The sequence below is a fragment of the Pelophylax lessonae genome (genome assembly GCF_965119305.1).
Source record: "Pelophylax lessonae genome assembly, chromosome: 9".
Lineage (NCBI taxonomy): Eukaryota > Metazoa > Chordata > Amphibia > Anura > Ranidae > Pelophylax > Pelophylax lessonae.
In genome coordinates, this window is record NC_138776.1 from 24,575,035 (window position 1) to 24,591,934 (window position 16,900).

The following is a 16,900-nucleotide window of genomic DNA, read 5'->3' on the forward strand; positions in this document are numbered from 1 at the left end:
TATTTTTTGCTTTAATTATGGACAGAACTAAAAATATAATTTTTATACATTGTTTTAAATTAGGAAATTAAGAAATATTACATATGAACATGAGTTTTATGCAGCCAGCAGATGAAGCTTCAGGCTCCTTTTCACATATTGCCCCCTGTCTCTGTACCATGTGCTGTAAAAAGTATTTTGCTTTCAGAGCTCAAGAGTTTAAGTTGAAATTTACACACACAAGTAAATGAATCAGAGCACTGACTTTCCCTTATCATAAGGCCCGGTCTGGGGTTTCAATGAGAGACAGCATGCTTTAAAGAGGGCTTCTTCTGAAGTGGTTTATCTAACCCATAGTGCTCTGGGAATCCCTTTGCATGTATTAGATGTTTTATTCATAAAAAAAAGATTGTACGTATTGTTTATATATAAAACATGAAAATAAAAAAATTACCCCAAACCATTATATGTTCCCTTGTATCTCGCCATATAGCCTAATTTGTAAGTTAACAGCTTCTCACTTTGCTCTATATCTCAATATTTTACCTCATAATTTTGCCAGTTTGTTTCTTTGCAGGATATAAACATTTGACAATAAAAGTCAATAGGGTGGAACTACTAAAACTGGAGAGTGCAAAATCTGGTGCAGCTGTGCATGGCGGCCAATCAGCTTTTAACCACTTGCCGACTGCCACAAGTACATCTACTGCAGCAGTCAGCCCCTCCTGGGCAAAGCGACTTAGTACTACGTTGTTCCCCCAGGAGCCTGTAGGGGGTGAGCGCGCCAGCTCGCTCCCACCCCCGCTCGTTCACGGCCATCCCCGTGCGAGTGACCGGCGGCTCCGATGTCCGCCAGCCACTCGCGATCTCCCGGTGCAGAGGGAGAAAGGCAGGCGGCTGATGTAAACAAAGCCGCCTGTCATTCTCCCTGGTGTAACAGCAGAGATCATACGATCCTGCTATGTAGGATCGTATGTCTCTGTGGTTACATGAAAAGCCACACCCCTTTACAGTTAGAAGCACGCCCCTAGGGACCCACTTGACCCATGGATCTCTAATAAAGTTAACCCCTTCCCTGCCAGTGTAATTTTTACAGTAACAGTGCATATTTATAGCACTGATTACTGTAGTAATGTCACTGGTACCCCCAAAAGTGTCAAAAATGTCAGTCAAGGGTCTGTTCTGTCCGCCGCAATGTTGCAGTCCCGCAAAAAAAATTGCAGATCGCCGCCATTAGGCATTAAAAAAAAACATTAAAAATGACAGAAATCTTTCCCTTAGTTAGTAAACGCAATAAATTTTGCGCAAACCAATCAAAATACGCTTATTGTGATTTTTTTTACCAAACATAGGTAGCAGAAAACAAATTGGCCAAAAATTAAAAAAAAATTAGATTTTTACATTTTTTTTTGGGGGGGGGGGGGGGGGGAATTTCATATAAAAAAATGTGAAAAATATTGTTATTTTTTCAAAATAAACGCTGTTTTTTTGTTTATAGCGCAAAAAGTAAAAATCGCACAGGTGATCAAATACCACCAAAATAAAGCTCTGTTTGTGGGGAAAAAAAGGACGTAAATTTCGTTTGGGTACAGCGTCGCACGACCGTGCAATTGTCAGTTAAAGTCGCACATCGCCGAATCGCAAAAGGTGGCCTTGACGTAAGACAGCAAAATCCTCTGGTGGTAAAGTGGTTAACCACTTAAGCCCCGGAAGATTTTACCCCCTTCCTGACCAGGGGGTATTTTGCGATTCGGCACTGCGTGACTTTAACGGACAATTGCGCGGTCCTGCGGCGCTGTACCTAAACTAATTTGACGTCCTTTTTTTCCCACAAACAGAGCTTTCTTTTGGTAGTATTTGATCACCTGTGCGATTTTTTGATCATGCGCAATTAAAAAAAAAAGAGCGTCAATTTTGCAAAAATAACAATATTTTTCACATTTTTTATATGAAATTCCCCCCAAAAAAATGTAAAAATCAAAATTTTTTTACATTTTCGGCCAATTTGTTTTATGCTACATATGTCTGGTAAAAAAAAAATCGCAAAAAGCGTATTTTGATTGGTTTGCGCAAAAGTTATCGCGTTTACTAACAAAGGGAAAGATTTTTGTCATTTTTGTTGTTTTTTTTTAACGCGTAATGGCGGCGATCTGCGATTTTTTTTGCGGGATTGCGACATTGCGGCGGACAGATCGGACCCTTGACTGACATTTTTTACACTTTTGGGGTTACCAGTGACATTTCTACAGTAATCAGTGCTATACATATGTACTGTTACTGTAAAATGACACTGGTAGTGAAGGGGTTAACTTTTTTTGTGAGGGAGGGGTTATGTGTGTCCCTAGGGGCGTGTTTCTAACTGTGATTGGCTGTGGCTTGAGCTGTAGGAACAGTGATCAACAGTCCTACATAGTAGAACCGTATGATCACCATTCCTACACAGGGGAGAATGACAGGTGGCTTGTTTACATCAGCCGCCTGCCTTTCTCCCGCTGTCACGGGCGATCGTGAGTGCCCGGCGGACATCAGGTCTGCCGGGCACACGCGCGCGGGGGGGGGTCCGTGACCGAGCGGGAGTGCGCCTCCGGTGGCGCGAGCTCGCTCCCCAGAGCCTCACAGGCTAGTGACGTACCCATACGTCACTTTGCCTGTGAGGGGCTGACCGCCACACTATATGTGCTTGTGGCGGTCGGCAAGTGGTTAAAGAGGGCTTCTTCTGAAGTGGTTTATCTAACCCATAGTGCTCTGGGAATCCCTTTGCATGTATTAGATGTTTATTCATAAAACAAAGACTGTACGTATTGTTTATATATATAAAACATGAAAATAAAAAAATTACCCAAAACCATTATATGTTCCCTTGTATCTCGCCATATAGCCTAATTTGTAAGTTAACAGCTTCTCACTTTGCTCTATATCTCAATATTTTACCTCATAATTTTGCCAGTTTGTTCCTTTGCAGGATATAAACATTTGACAATAAAAGTCAATAGGGTGGAACTACTAAAACTGGAGAGTGCAAAATCTGGTGCAGATGTGCATGGCGGCCAATCAGCTTTTAAAGTTAGATTTGACAAAAAAAAAAACCTGGAAGCTGATTGGTTTCTAGGCAAAGCTGCATCAGATTTTACATTCTCCAGTTTTAGTAAATCAATCCCAATGTTTTTATAAATTGGGGAAACATTCTACAACAAAGATTCAATTTAGACTTGGAAAAAAAGTTAAAAATAGTGACTCAAAGACACAAACAAAAACACATTTACTGTATATCTCCTGGAAAGTTCTTTCTTCATCTTCCTTTTCTTTGATTGTAATGTAATGCATGATAAAAACAATGCAGTTTTTTTATCAATTGTTTTATTCTGCCTAATAATAAAAGAACAAAGCGTTTTGTTTTTGACAGTAAGCCCCGTTCTGTATGTATCTCTGCAACTGGAATGACGTGGTTAATGAGAATTAATGATTCACATATTTTACCTTTTTAAAGCAGAACCTTAAACAGATATAAAGGACATAGAATTAGTCCAGTTAAATGCTCATTAAAAATCCTTTAATCACTTAAGCCCCAGCCCTATTTCGGACACTTTTTGTTCACAAGTTAAAACCAGTATATTTTCCTAGAAAACTACTTAGAACCCCCAAACATTATATATATTTTTTTAGCAAAGACTCTGGAGAATCAAATGGCGGTCATTGCAATATTTTTTGTCACGCGGTATTTGCGCAGCGGTCTTTAAAACGCCATTTTTTTGGAAAAATTCAGAAAAATCACATTTCACTGCATTTAAAAAATACTAATCAGTAAAGTTAGCCCAATTTTTTTGTATATTGTGAAAGATGATGTCATGCCGAGTAAATAGATACCCAACATGTTACATAGCATAGCGGACATGGACCTGTCTTCTGCCTGCTCTGCTGGGAGATCCCCTGCTGAGCAGGTGGAAGTGGACTACGGAGGACGCTTGTGTAAAGCCAGCCTTAGGGTTATTCAGCCAGGTGGAATGGCTTGCAAGAGTAATTGTTCAGTGCAATCATTTGTTTCATTAAACATTGGAGGTTTAGATTCTTAACAGTGTTGAGGAAGCTTGGTTGTCGTGCAGAATTCCACAGTGATATTCAGTTTAGCGGCTAGCAAGGTTTAAGTAGAACTATAGGCACAATTTTTTTTTTCATTTTGGATTGAGCAAGGAAGGGTTATAACCCCTTTCCCCATCTGTCTACCATTGCAGAGATTTCCCTTCACTTCCTGTCCCATAGCCAAACAGGAAGTGAGAGGAAATCCAAACGAATTAGGGGAATTCCTTGGGGACCCCCAGGTCACAAGAAATAATGTCCCCATTGGAAGATTTCCCCTCTATTCTTGTTCTGGGACAACCCAAAATCTGGGAATTTCTTTTACTTTCACTTTCAATGATAATGGTAAACAGGAGAAATAGAGAGGGGGAATCTCCTTAGCAGGGGGCACAGACAGCAATAAAAGCTGACAGGTGTTCTAATCCCTCTCCACTCTATCCAGAATTTAACAAAAAGTTTTCCCTTTAGTTATACTTTCTTACATTTTTTCTGGAGGAAAGAGAGAAACAGTCAATTCCCAAATGTAGTAGGGGAGTAGCATGTGCATGTGCTCCTGTTACACGGTCACAGGCAAGGGTTCTTAGGTTTATGCGTCTGTGTATATGCAAACATCTTTCATGACATTGTGTTTATATTAGCTGTCTGTTACCCCACTCACAGCAGAACTGTGACGTCATCAGGCACATGTACAGTGGTATTAATCTAACAGGGGAAAGGAAGGGAGAGCACAGGGATGACCTTATAAGTAAATCATGACTCCTTTCACCATTCAATTACATGCTAAGGAGGTCTGTCAGGGAAATGGTCGTAGGAGAACTGGCAACATTTCGAGTAATAGCAATGGACGCTCCTGGCTCAATTGACACAGCCCTCTGCTGGCCCGTCAGGGAAATGGCCGTAGGAGAACTGGCAACATTGCCAGTAATAGCAATGGTCGTCCCTGCCTCAATTGACACTGCCCTCTGCTGGCCTATTAAAGGTGGCCATAGGATCAGACTCATTGCTGGATTATCTCTCAGCTTCCTGTGCTTCCTGTTTGGACTTCCTGTTGTGACCTCGGCTTGTTCCTGATTCCGTTTGATCTCCTGCTCCTGGTTTGACCCTCGGCTTCTTCCACTGACCGTGCTTCTGTTACCTACCGTGTTTGACCCTGGCTTGCTTCAAGACCTCGGCTGTTCTGGTTGTCTCCTGTGCATGACCTCGGCTTGTACCATGGTTCCCGCTGCCTGCTCCAGTCCCAGACCTTGGCCAGTTCCTGTCTCCGCTACCAGAGACTATTCCTTGGCACAAGGTAACCCGTCTGCTCCAGGGCCCTTGAAGACTCCTACCCTGCTGTGGTTCCAGCCTGTTCCAGTTCACCCTCGGATTGCTTCTGGTTCTACCTACCTACCTGCAGCTGGTAACCCGTGCCACTTGGGGCGCCACACCCTCTGTACCATCTCCAGGGGTGTGGCGCACTGAGTCGCAAGGGGAGCCCCCTCAGCACCTCGGCCTCGGTAACCCTGACAAGGTCCTTGACGAAGTTGTATAGCTTTAACTTCATGGAAGAAACGTGAGTTCAGAGACTTGGCTGTGCTTTCAGGGGTGCCGGAAAGTATTCACAGCACTTCACTTTTTCCACATTTTGTTATGTTACAGCCTTATTCCAAAATGTATTCAATTCATTATTTTCCTCAAAATTCTACCAACAAAACCCCATAAAGACAATGTGAAAGACGTTTGTTAAAATTTTTGTAAATGTATTAAAAATAAAAAACGAGAAAATCCCATGTACATAAGTATTCACAGCCTTTGCTATGACACTCAGAATTGAGCTCAGGTGCATCCTGTTTCCACTGATTATCCTTGAGATGTTTCTACAATTTGATTGAAGTCCACCTGTGGTAAATTCATCATGGTCTGAGGTACGACAGAGGTAAGTCCAGGCTGGTCCCCCTGTGAGGTAGTTGGGTAAATAGACTTCTGGATACGAATGACCTTGATCAACATTCTCTGTGTGAATACACTGGATCCAGTATATCCGTTTCCGGTATCTAGCCACACAAAATATTTCTGCTGTTATTGACCTCTCTATAGTTTGAGGGTCAATATTGTCTGGTAAGAGTCCAATTAACATTCACGTGGTGTGGTTGTTGTTATTCCTTCATCCTATCTCACGGGTGGTTGGAGAAGCTATCTCTATTATGGACTTTTAACTGGACTGTGAACATTATCAATTATACATATTTCCATTGGCACTGCCAATTCTTTCTTTTTATATACCAGAAATTGCAAAAATTTCCAAAAATGAGACCAGGTGAAGGACACTTAGGATTTATCTAAAAATGCTTATGGATGGATATCAGTGTACCATAAGGAGCAATGAAACCCACATTTTAGGAAACCTAAGGGAGAAAATAAAAAAAATCTGTGCTGAGATTCTTAATTGCTCTGCTATCAATAGAGAGGGAAAGCGTTGAATTATTTTTCTATTCTCTGCATGAGTCTTTTTTAAGCCTCAATGTTCCTTATGATCGGTGGCTTTGCTACTATATAGGTGACTATAGGTAATTACCTGAATTTGCACCTATGATTTTGAGATAAAGGCATGAAACATAGTTTGAAACAAAAATAAGTCCTATATGCATTTTTAATTACTTTTTTATGTTCTCGCTTAGGTTTCCTAAAATTTGGATTCATTTGCTCCTTATGGTACACTGATATCCATCCATAAGCATAAATAAGAGAAGCTAAATGGCATGGAATTTACTGGCACATAATATCAAGTAACCCGTAAATGTAAAATCAATTATTTATTTAATAAAGTATTCATATTAAAAATATGTTTCATCTTTGGAAAGCACAGTCACATAGAAAATACAGTTTTTGAACAAAATGTGGACACAAAAATGTGTCTATACATATGTACAGCGCTATGCAAATGAGTGCCAGCTACCACTCAAGAAGTGATGCAGATAAACTGGAAACATAACTTCCCTTGGTATATTTCACCAACCAACATCAGTAATATAGCAGAAAGGTAAGTTCAAAAGTTGTGAGATCTGTTGATAGGGCACTTCAACTGCTGAGCGTCTGTTTTGTAGCTCAGGCTCGACATGTTTTACGCTTTCCTGCTTCCTCAGGGGCTTGTCAATGAGCACTGTAGACAATAACATACAGTAAATAAACCAAAAATATAGAAATCAATTTACAATAGGCTCATATCAGAACAATATGGAATTGTTCTGATATGGGCCTATTGTAAATTGATTGCTATATTTTTGGTTTATTTACTGTATGTTATTGTCTCAGGTGCTCATTGGCAGGCTCCTGATGAAGCGCGAAAGCAGGAAACATGTCGAGCCTGAGCTACAAAACAGACGTTCAGCAGTGAAAGTGCCCTATCAACAGATCTTACAACTTTTGAACTTACCTTTCTGCTATATTACTGACGTTGGTTGGTGAAATATACTAAAGGAAGTTATGTTTCCTATTTATCTGCAGCACTTGAGTGGTAGCTGGCATTCATTTGCATAGCGCTTTTTTATACATGAATTAGGACGTGGCACTGACACTTTTTCATGTCCATGGTAACAGCCCCAGTGGGACATTTCTATCCATCCATAAGCATTTTTTAGATAAATTCTAAGTGTCCTTCACCTGGTTTTTTTATTTTTGTTTTTGTTTTTGGAAATTTTTGCAATTTCTGGGATATATATTGACTAAATGGGATCCTATGTTCTCTTTGTGGACCCAGCAAGTGTAAGCACATATGTTTGTCTAATTCTTATATATATATATATTGATGTTGTTCTTTACACACACATATTTTGGTTTTTATAAACTTTTGTGATGAATAATTATGTACTATATTTTTCAATAGCTTATGTGAGCAATATCCAGACCAACTCCTGAAGAAGCTATGTATGTATAGCGAAACATGTGGAGGAATGTTTGCGATATTGGCATGTGTACAGACAAATTGTTCTTTTAAAGATTTTTTTTTACATTTGTATAATAAAATTTGAATGATTTTATTAATTGTTTTTTGATTCGTTTCTAATGGCACCTAAATATCCCTAATTTCTTGCAATTCTTTACTGATGGTAATCCTTAAAAACCCATCACATTATTAAGTGCACTGTACTTGTGCCCTACAGATTAAATGCATGCATTGCCCTCTTGAGAAATGCAAAACTCTCTGCGGCTTACAATATGTTATCCTGCCCACTTCCGGGTAAAGCGATGTAATGTCATCAGCTCCTCCCTACGTGTTGCGTCACCATACCACGTAACTTCGATCCTGGGACAAAGAGGGAGAGTTTTGCAATTCTTGAAGGGTCAATGCGTGCATTTATTCTGTAGTGCACCAGTTCCGTGCACTTAATAATGTGGGCAAGTTAGTAGGTGCTCCTGTACATGCTCTCTAAATTGTGTGCCACATCCCTATAAGAAACAAAAGGTGGAGTGGTTTCCCCTTGGGTGGGACTTTAGAGGCACGGAAATTTAATTTGTTCACAACAATTGTGTAAGTAATTAAACAAATTTTATTAAATATGACATACAAAACTTGTGCAGATAGATTAACTATACATTAAAAACTAAGCAAGCATAAGTCATGTGCAGAATCTCAGAACTCAACCATCCAATCCAAGAGCGGATGTCCGACGCGTTTCGAGGTAACAACCTCTTCCTCAGGGGTGGCTCTGGATGGTTTTTCTGTAAGTGTATGAGAAAATATATATAATGCCCATATACAATCTCATTGCAATCCATATTATAAGACTGCGATAACAATATAATACAATGCATAATTATCAAGAAAAAGAAATAAAACAAACAACAACAACGACATACAGCTTACATGGTTGACTATGCACAGTAAAAAAGTCGAATAAAAACAAAGAGAATTGGAACCCGGCCAAGGATATATAGCAATGGAGTAGAACCCATATAGATCATCGATTTAATAATATTAGTTGTTGGGTGGTGTGTCCAATCCAATCGGACAAACTGGAGTCCAAATGGCTAGTAACAAAGGCCCCAATACAATACCATGCAATAACTGTGACAAAAGAGAGGAAAAGAAAAAATGTGTATAATAAAATAAAATAAATTAATAATGTGGGCATGTTTAAGGAATTGGTTTTAATAAATTGGGGTACTGAGGTGGAGAGATGATTATTTATTATTTTGAGCTTCTGGTACTTGGAGGGGGTAGGATTGCACAGTATATGGTGAAATTGATGTCGGAATAGTGATATCCAGTGGAAATTGAACCGAGCATGTGCAATATCAACAAGAAGAATGCTGCATAATGATAAAGAAAGGACACTATTATACTACATTTTATTTAATGGCGGACTGATTGTTTAACTTAATTCACCGATATTTAATGTTTTCTGATATTGTTTTGCAGCATTGTGTGTTTTTGGTATAATACTGTGGGGCACTGTTTTTTAAATGTTGTATTCATCTCCTACCAAAAAGACATCTCTTATTTTTCCATTGCTCTCCTTGTTTATAGATCGGCTCTGTGATAGGAAGATTTGGATGATGGAAATAAAGAAGCATCTCTGTGTGGCCACCAGTGAGGAATTTGATGGTAGGTCATGTTAGATACTGTCCATGTGATCTCATCAAGTAGAGAATAACTGGAATGGTGCACAAACCTGGGATCCACACCTCCTAACCTTTTGAGATGGGAACGAGGACACCTATTAGCAAAAGTATGTAGGCAAAGGACACACCCCCTGCCATGCCCCCTTAACCACTTGAAGACCATGCCTTTTCTGTAACTTTTTATTTAAAAGTTAAAATTAGTACTTTTTGCTAGGAAAATTACTCAGAACCCCTAAACATTATATATATATATATATATATATATATACATACACACTGTATTTTCTGGCGTATAAGACTACTTTTGAACCTCAAAAAAATCCCCCAAAAACGGGGGGTCATCTTATACGCCGAGTATAATATCTCCAAGGTAACCTAAGTATAAGTATTACCGGTAGATGTAATCTCTCAAGACGCTGGCTGTGTGGGAATCCTGTACCGGTATACCCTATGTACACCGCGCCTCTCTGACTCTGCCAATCCGAGCAGGCTTTGCATTCAATAATAGAATACATCGCTCTCCCTGGTTGGCTCAGCGCGGTATACTGTATGTAGCCGAAGCTACGGTACATACGGTATACCGGCACAGGATTCCCGCACAGCCACCGTCTTGAGATTACATCTACTGGTACTTAGGAGATATTATAAGAGATTACATGTATTACAGTACTAGGGTACCTTGGAGATCTATGAGAAATCTGATGTTTTTCAATGGTGTTGCCTTGCTTCGGAAGGGGGGTAGTCTTATACGGCGAGTATAGCCCAAAACCTATGTTTTAACTTGAAAATTAGGGGGGTCGTCTTATACGCATACGTATAAAACGCATGTGAAAGCTGCAGAGCCACTTCACGGCACCCTGTTTAAATCTGCAGTCCTACACTCTTAATTTAGTGTCCTCACACTGGAGGCACATGGCCGCTAATGGGTGGATGGGGAACAGGTGAGAGGGAGACAGCCCAACCTCCCCCAACCCATCCCCATGCACTACTGGCTGTTGTCTCAAAAGCTCAAATAATTAGGTTATAATATAACCATGGTGCAAACTGGAAAAGACCAGCTGAAAAGCATTACACCTCCATCCCCTTGGTGGATGCAGTATATGGATAGGAAGGGATTTTATGTATGGGGCATGGCCTGTAAAGCACACTGCGTTTGCAAATGTGTGTCAACTAAACCCCTGTTCTTTGTACCAAGAGACAGGTTTTATTTGGTTGGTGACAGACTGGAGGGTGAGTACATCAGACTGGGGGCTGGCTGACTTTCATGCACCTCTTACAATCCTTCAACCTCATTTTGTTTCCCATATAAATATTTAAGGCCTAAATATAATCATGAAATAAATTAATTTGGGAAGGAGGATGGTCAGACCTACGGAGCGCTTATCTTTAATCTTCCCAAAGTTCGTGTTAATTCAGCCTTTAAGTACCAATCCGTATATCTTAAAGGTTTCATAAAATATTGAATATCCGCGTCCGTAAGTTCTTGCTCTATAAAGGATTGCCATTTGTCAAAAAAACTTTTTATAGTTATATAATGTTGTAAGACTGTATCCATACGTTCCTTATACAGTAGTGATCGAAGATCCCTTTTAACAGCTAGTAGGGTAGGAGGGCTAGGTGGGATCCATGATTTTAGAATGGCCCTCTTAGCCGCCAAAAAGCATAGATGTATCCACCTAGGGACAATAGGCCGTGGGTTCCCATGAGCAGTAGTAATCGGCAGGTTAATTCAAAATAACATAAGGTGTGGAGATTTCCGTAGACGGATATTCATTACCGTATTGGCATAATGCATCACCCTGTCCCAGAATGGAATCACTCTGGGGCAGTGCCAGAATCTGTGAGCCAATGTGGTCCTCATTGTAGTACAAAGAGGACATACTGCTTTAGTTCTCTTATCTCTGGTAAAGAGAGCTGGAATATAGGCTTTATGGATAAATTTAAATTGAGTCTCTCTCCATATTTCATTCACCGTAAGTGCCCTGATATGCCTATAGCCCTGAAGTACCAAATGTGAAAATTCTAATCCAGGAAAATCTATATGCCACTTTTCGAAGAGTCTATCCGTAGAGGGAGGAAGCAATTCATCCTGTAGGGTTTTAAATATCGTAGATATTGAATAGGATCTTTGTTGTATCAGGGTGTCCATCATTGTATGTTGAAAACCCTCTGACAGGCTTGATGCACATGAAGATATATAAGAAATTGCTTGGTGGTAGGCCAGAAAATGTGATTTAGGGAGATCATATTCTGCAGCAAGAGCCTGAAAAGATTTAAATCTAAGTCTGGAGGTCCCGCTTTCCATTTGTATCAAGGAGTATGCCTTCACCAGACCCTTAGATTTCCAATATTCAAAGGCTAGGTAGTTTCTTGCCTGAGGAAACATTGGGTTTCCCACCAACGTTAAATGCTTTGAGATACCTAGTGGTTAGGGTTGAGCGGACACCTAGATGTCCGTGTTCGACGGGTTCGGCCGAACTTTAAAAAAAAGTCCGGGTCCGTGTCCCGGACTTTTACCGAACTTTTCCCGGACACCGAACCCCATTGAAGTCAATGGGGACCCGAACTTTAAGGCACTAAAATGGCTCTAAAACACCAAAGGAAAGGGCTAGAGTGCTGCAAATGGCAGCAAAACGTAATTAAGAGCATGGCAAGTGCTCTGCAAACAAATGTGGATAGGGAAATAACTTAAAACAACAAAAAAAACAGAAAAATAAAACAATGTTCTTCTTCATCTCTGAAGGACGAGGCCCATATGGAGTAGGAGGGAGGTTGAGGTGGTGGTGGATGTGGCGGTGACATAGGCGTGCGCACAGGGTGTGCTGGGTGTGCCTGGGCACACCCTAATCACCTAGGGCACATAGCATTGCCAGTGAGGAGATGGGAAAGATCTCCCTGGGACCTGCTCTGCTCTATTTCTCCTTGCCTACAGGTACATGGCCCCGATACATTACTCTCCCTGCTGGCAAACACATGCATGTGTATTTCAACTTTGGGGTGCACACCTTAATGCAATAGGCTGCGCACACCTATGGGCGGTGTAGGTGGAAGCGGCGGTGGAGGAGGACCAGGGCCGGATTAACAGCATCATGGGCTTGGTGCTGAGGATTTTGAAGGGCCTTAGGGCCGTGCCTTGCCATGCACCCAGAGGAGGAAGGGTGCAGCCATGCATGCCTAATTCAACATGGGATGCTGTCTCTGAAGCCCATAAACACATCCATGCATCGCCAACTGTCCCTCCTTGTCCGGCCTTCACGCTGTGTGGGGAGGTTCTGAGGGTGCTGCCTGGGGAAGCGAGCATAGAAGCCAGACTTCTGTGTTTACAAGTGACAGAAGAGCGGTAACAGTGAATATGGCCAACCCGGGGCCTATATAAAAGGTAGGGGCCTGGAGCTGCAGCTCCAATAGCCCCTACATTAATCTGGCCCTGAGGAGGAGGACGAGGTAGCCAACACTGCTTCTTTTCACAAATTTTAAATGAGGGTACACCCCAAAAGAGTGAGAAAGAGCAAAAATGGAACAATGGGTGGGTAAGGTCGGTATCCATTGCTATTCTGCATAAGGTACGGAAAAGTCCCGTGGGATCCATGCCTGGTTCATTTTAATGAACGTGAGCTTGTCCACATTGTCTCTGGACAGGCGGCTGCGCTTGTCTGTTATAACGCCCCCAGCCGTGCTAAATACCCGTTCAGATAATACACTGGCTGCAGGGCACGCCAGCACCTCCAAGGCGTAAAGGGCAAGCTCAGGCCATGTGCCCAATTTGGAGACCCAGAAGTTGAAGGGGGCAGACCCGTCATTCACTACATGTAGGCGTGTGCACACATACTGCTCCACCATGTTGGTAAAATGCTGCCTCCTGCTAAGACGTTCCATCTGAGCTGCTGGTGCTGCTGTTTGTTGTGGCGTGCTGACAAAGCTTTTCCACATTTCGGCCATGCTAACCCTGCCTTCTGAGGTGCTGGCGGTGCCCTGGTTGCGTTGGCGACCTCCTCCTCCTCCTCCTCTGCCTTGTGCTTCCACTGTGGCCCCGCTGTCAGATGGGAATGCCAGCAGCATGGCGTCTACCAGCGTGCGCTTGTACTCGCGCATCTTGCGATCGCGCTCCAGTGAGTGAATTAAGGACGGTACGTTGTCCTTGTAACGGGGATCCAGCAGCGTGGCCACCCAGTAATCAGCACAAGTTAGAATGTGGGCAACTCGGCGGTCGTTGTGGAGACACTGCAGCATGTAATCGCTCATGTGTGCCAGGCTGCCCAGAGGCAACGAAAGGCTGTCCTCTGTGGGAGGTGTATCGTCCGTGTCCTCTGTATCCCCCCAGCCACGCACCAGTGATGGCCATGAGCTGGCCTGGGTGCCACCCTGCTGTGAACATGGTTCCATCTCCTCCTCCAGCTCCTCCTCCTCCTCATCCTCCTCATCCTCCAGAACTGTGCCCCTGCTGGACAATTGCGTCCCTGGCGTTTGCGTGTGCAGGAACCCACCCTCGGAGCCCCTTGCGAATGACTGCCCTGAAAGCCTTGGAAATGTTACCTCTTCATCCTCCTCCTCCTCCTCATCCTGTGCCACATCCTCTTCCATCATCGCCCGAATTGTTTTTTCAAGGAGGCATAGAAGTGGGATAGTTAAGCTGAGAACGGCGTCATTGCCACTGGCCATGTTGGTGGAGTACTCAAAACAGCGCAACAAGGCACACAGGTCTCGCATGGAGGCCCAGTTAAATTAAATAGCGGAATAGAAAATATGATCCAAAAAAAGTGTATGTATATCACACGTACACAACCACACTGGGCCCCAATTACTATTGTTTGTACCCCTAAAAGGCTAGATGAGGAGTAGGGGGAGTATGGAACAGGCAGCACCCTCAAACCTTCAGAAGTATGAGATGAACCCCAACAACTTGGAAAGGTGGATCTCTCTCACACGTACCAACACAGACTATCCCCCAATTTAACTGATCCCCAAAGGTTTTTGATTAAATAGCGGAATAGAAAATATGATCCAAAAAAAGTGTATGTATATCACACGTACACAACCACACTAGGCCCCAATTACTATTGTTTGTACCCCTAAAAGGCTAGATGAGGAGTAGGGGGGGTATGGAACAGGCAGCACCCTCAAACCTTCAGAAGTATGAGATGAACCCCAACAACTTGGAAAGGTGGATCTCTCTCACACGTACCAACACAGACTATCCCCCAATTTAACTGATCCCCAAAGGTTTTTGATTAAATAGCGGAATAGAAAATATGATCCAAAAAAAGTGTATGTATATCACACGTACACAACCACACTAGGCCCCAATTACTATTGTTTGTACCCCTAAAAGGCTAGATGAGGAGTAGGGGGAGTATGGAACAGGCAGCACCCTCAAACCTTCAGAAGTATGAGATGAACCCCAACAACTTGGAAAGGTGGATCTCTCTCACACGTACCAACACAGACTATCCCCCAATTTAACTGATCCCCAAAGGTTTTTGATTAAATAGCGGAATAGAAAATATGATCCAAAAAAAGTGTATGTATATCACACGTACACAACCACACTAGGCCCCAATTACTATTGTTTGTACCCCTAAAAGGCTAGATGAGGAGTAGGGGGGGTATGGAACAGGCAGCACCCTCAAACCTTCAGAAGTATGAGATGAACCCCAACAACTTGGAAAGGTGGATCTCTCTCACACGTACCAACACAGACTATCCCCCAATTTAACTGATCCCCAAAGGTTTTTGATTAAATAGCGGAATAGAAAATATGATCCAAAAAAAGTGTATGTATATCACACGTACACAACCACACTAGGCCCCAATTACTATTGTTTGTACCCCTAAAAGGCTAGATGAGGAGTAGGGGGGGTATGGAACAGGCAGCACCCTCAAACCTTCAGAAGTATGAGATGAACCCCAACAACTTGGAAAGGTGGATCTCTCTCACACGTACCAACACAGACTATCCCCCAATTTAACTGATCCCCAAAGGTTTTTGATTAAATAGCGGAATAGAAAATATGATCCAAAAAAAGTGTATGTATATCACACGTACACAACCACACTAGGCCCCAATTACTATTGTTTGTACCCCTAAAAGGCTAGATGAGGAGTAGGGGGGGTATGGAACAGGCAGCACCCTCAAACCTTCAGAAGTATGAGATGAACCCCAACAACTTGGAAAGGTGGATCTCTCTCACACGTACCAACACAGACTATCCCCCAATTTAACTGATCCCCAAAGGTTTTTGATTAAATAGCGGAATAGAAAATATGATCCAAAAAAAGTGTATGTATATCACACGTACACAACCACACTAGGCCCCAATTACTATTGTTTGTACCCCTAAAAGGCTAGATGAGGAGTAGGGGGAGTATGGAACAGGCAGCACCCTCAAACCTTCAGAAGTATGAGATGAACCCCAACAACTTGGAAAGGTGGATCTCTCTCACACGTACCAACACAGACTATCCCCCAATTTAACTGATCCCCAAAGGTTTTTGATTAAATAGCGGAATAGAAAATATGATCCAAAAAAAGTGTATGTATATCACACGTACACAACCACACTAGGCCCCAATTACTATTGTTTGTACCCCTAAAAGGCTAGGAGTAGGGGGAGTATGGAACAGGCAGCACCCTCAAACCTTCAGAAGTATGAGATGAACCTCAACAACTTGGAAAGGTGGATCTCTCTCACACGTACCAACACAGACTATCCCCCAATTTAACTGATCCCCAAAGGTTTTTGATTAAATAGCGGAATAGAAAATATGATCCCAAAAAAGTGTATGTATATCACACGTACACAACCACACTAGGCCCCAATTACTATTGTTTGTACCCCTAAAAGGCTAGGAGTAGGGGGAGTATGGAACAGGCAGCACCCTCAAACCTTCAGAAGTATGAGATGAACCCCAACAACTTGGAAAGGTGGATCTCTCTCACACGTACCAACACAGACTATCCCCCAATTTAACTGATCCCCAAAGGTTTTTGATTAAATAGCGGAATAGAAAATATGATCCCAAAAAAGTGTATGTATATCACACGTACACAACCACACTAGGCCCCAATTACTATTGTTTGTACCCCTAAAAGGCTAGGAGTAGGGGGAGTATGGAACAGGCAGCACCCTCAAACCTTCAGAAGTATGAGATGAACCCCAACAACTTGGAAAGGTGGATCTCTCTCACACGTACCAACACAGACTATCCCCCAATTTAACTGATCCCCAAAGGTTTTTGATTAAATAGC

General features: G+C 42.2%; 1 protein-coding gene across 1 annotated transcript in view; it reads left to right on the forward strand.

Moving 5' to 3' along the window:
- LOC309564169 (killer cell lectin-like receptor subfamily B member 1B allele B) overlaps positions 1 to 16,900 on the forward strand; it is a gene marked incomplete at its 5' end in the record, with an annotated part of 40,017 nt that overhangs the window by 4,304 nt on the left and 18,813 nt on the right. The window contains one exon of the mRNA XM_082268796.1: positions 9,560 to 9,637. Coding sequence (XP_082124922.1) covers positions 9,560 to 9,637 — 78 coding nt within the window. The remainder of the gene's footprint in view (positions 1 to 9,559; positions 9,638 to 16,900) is intronic.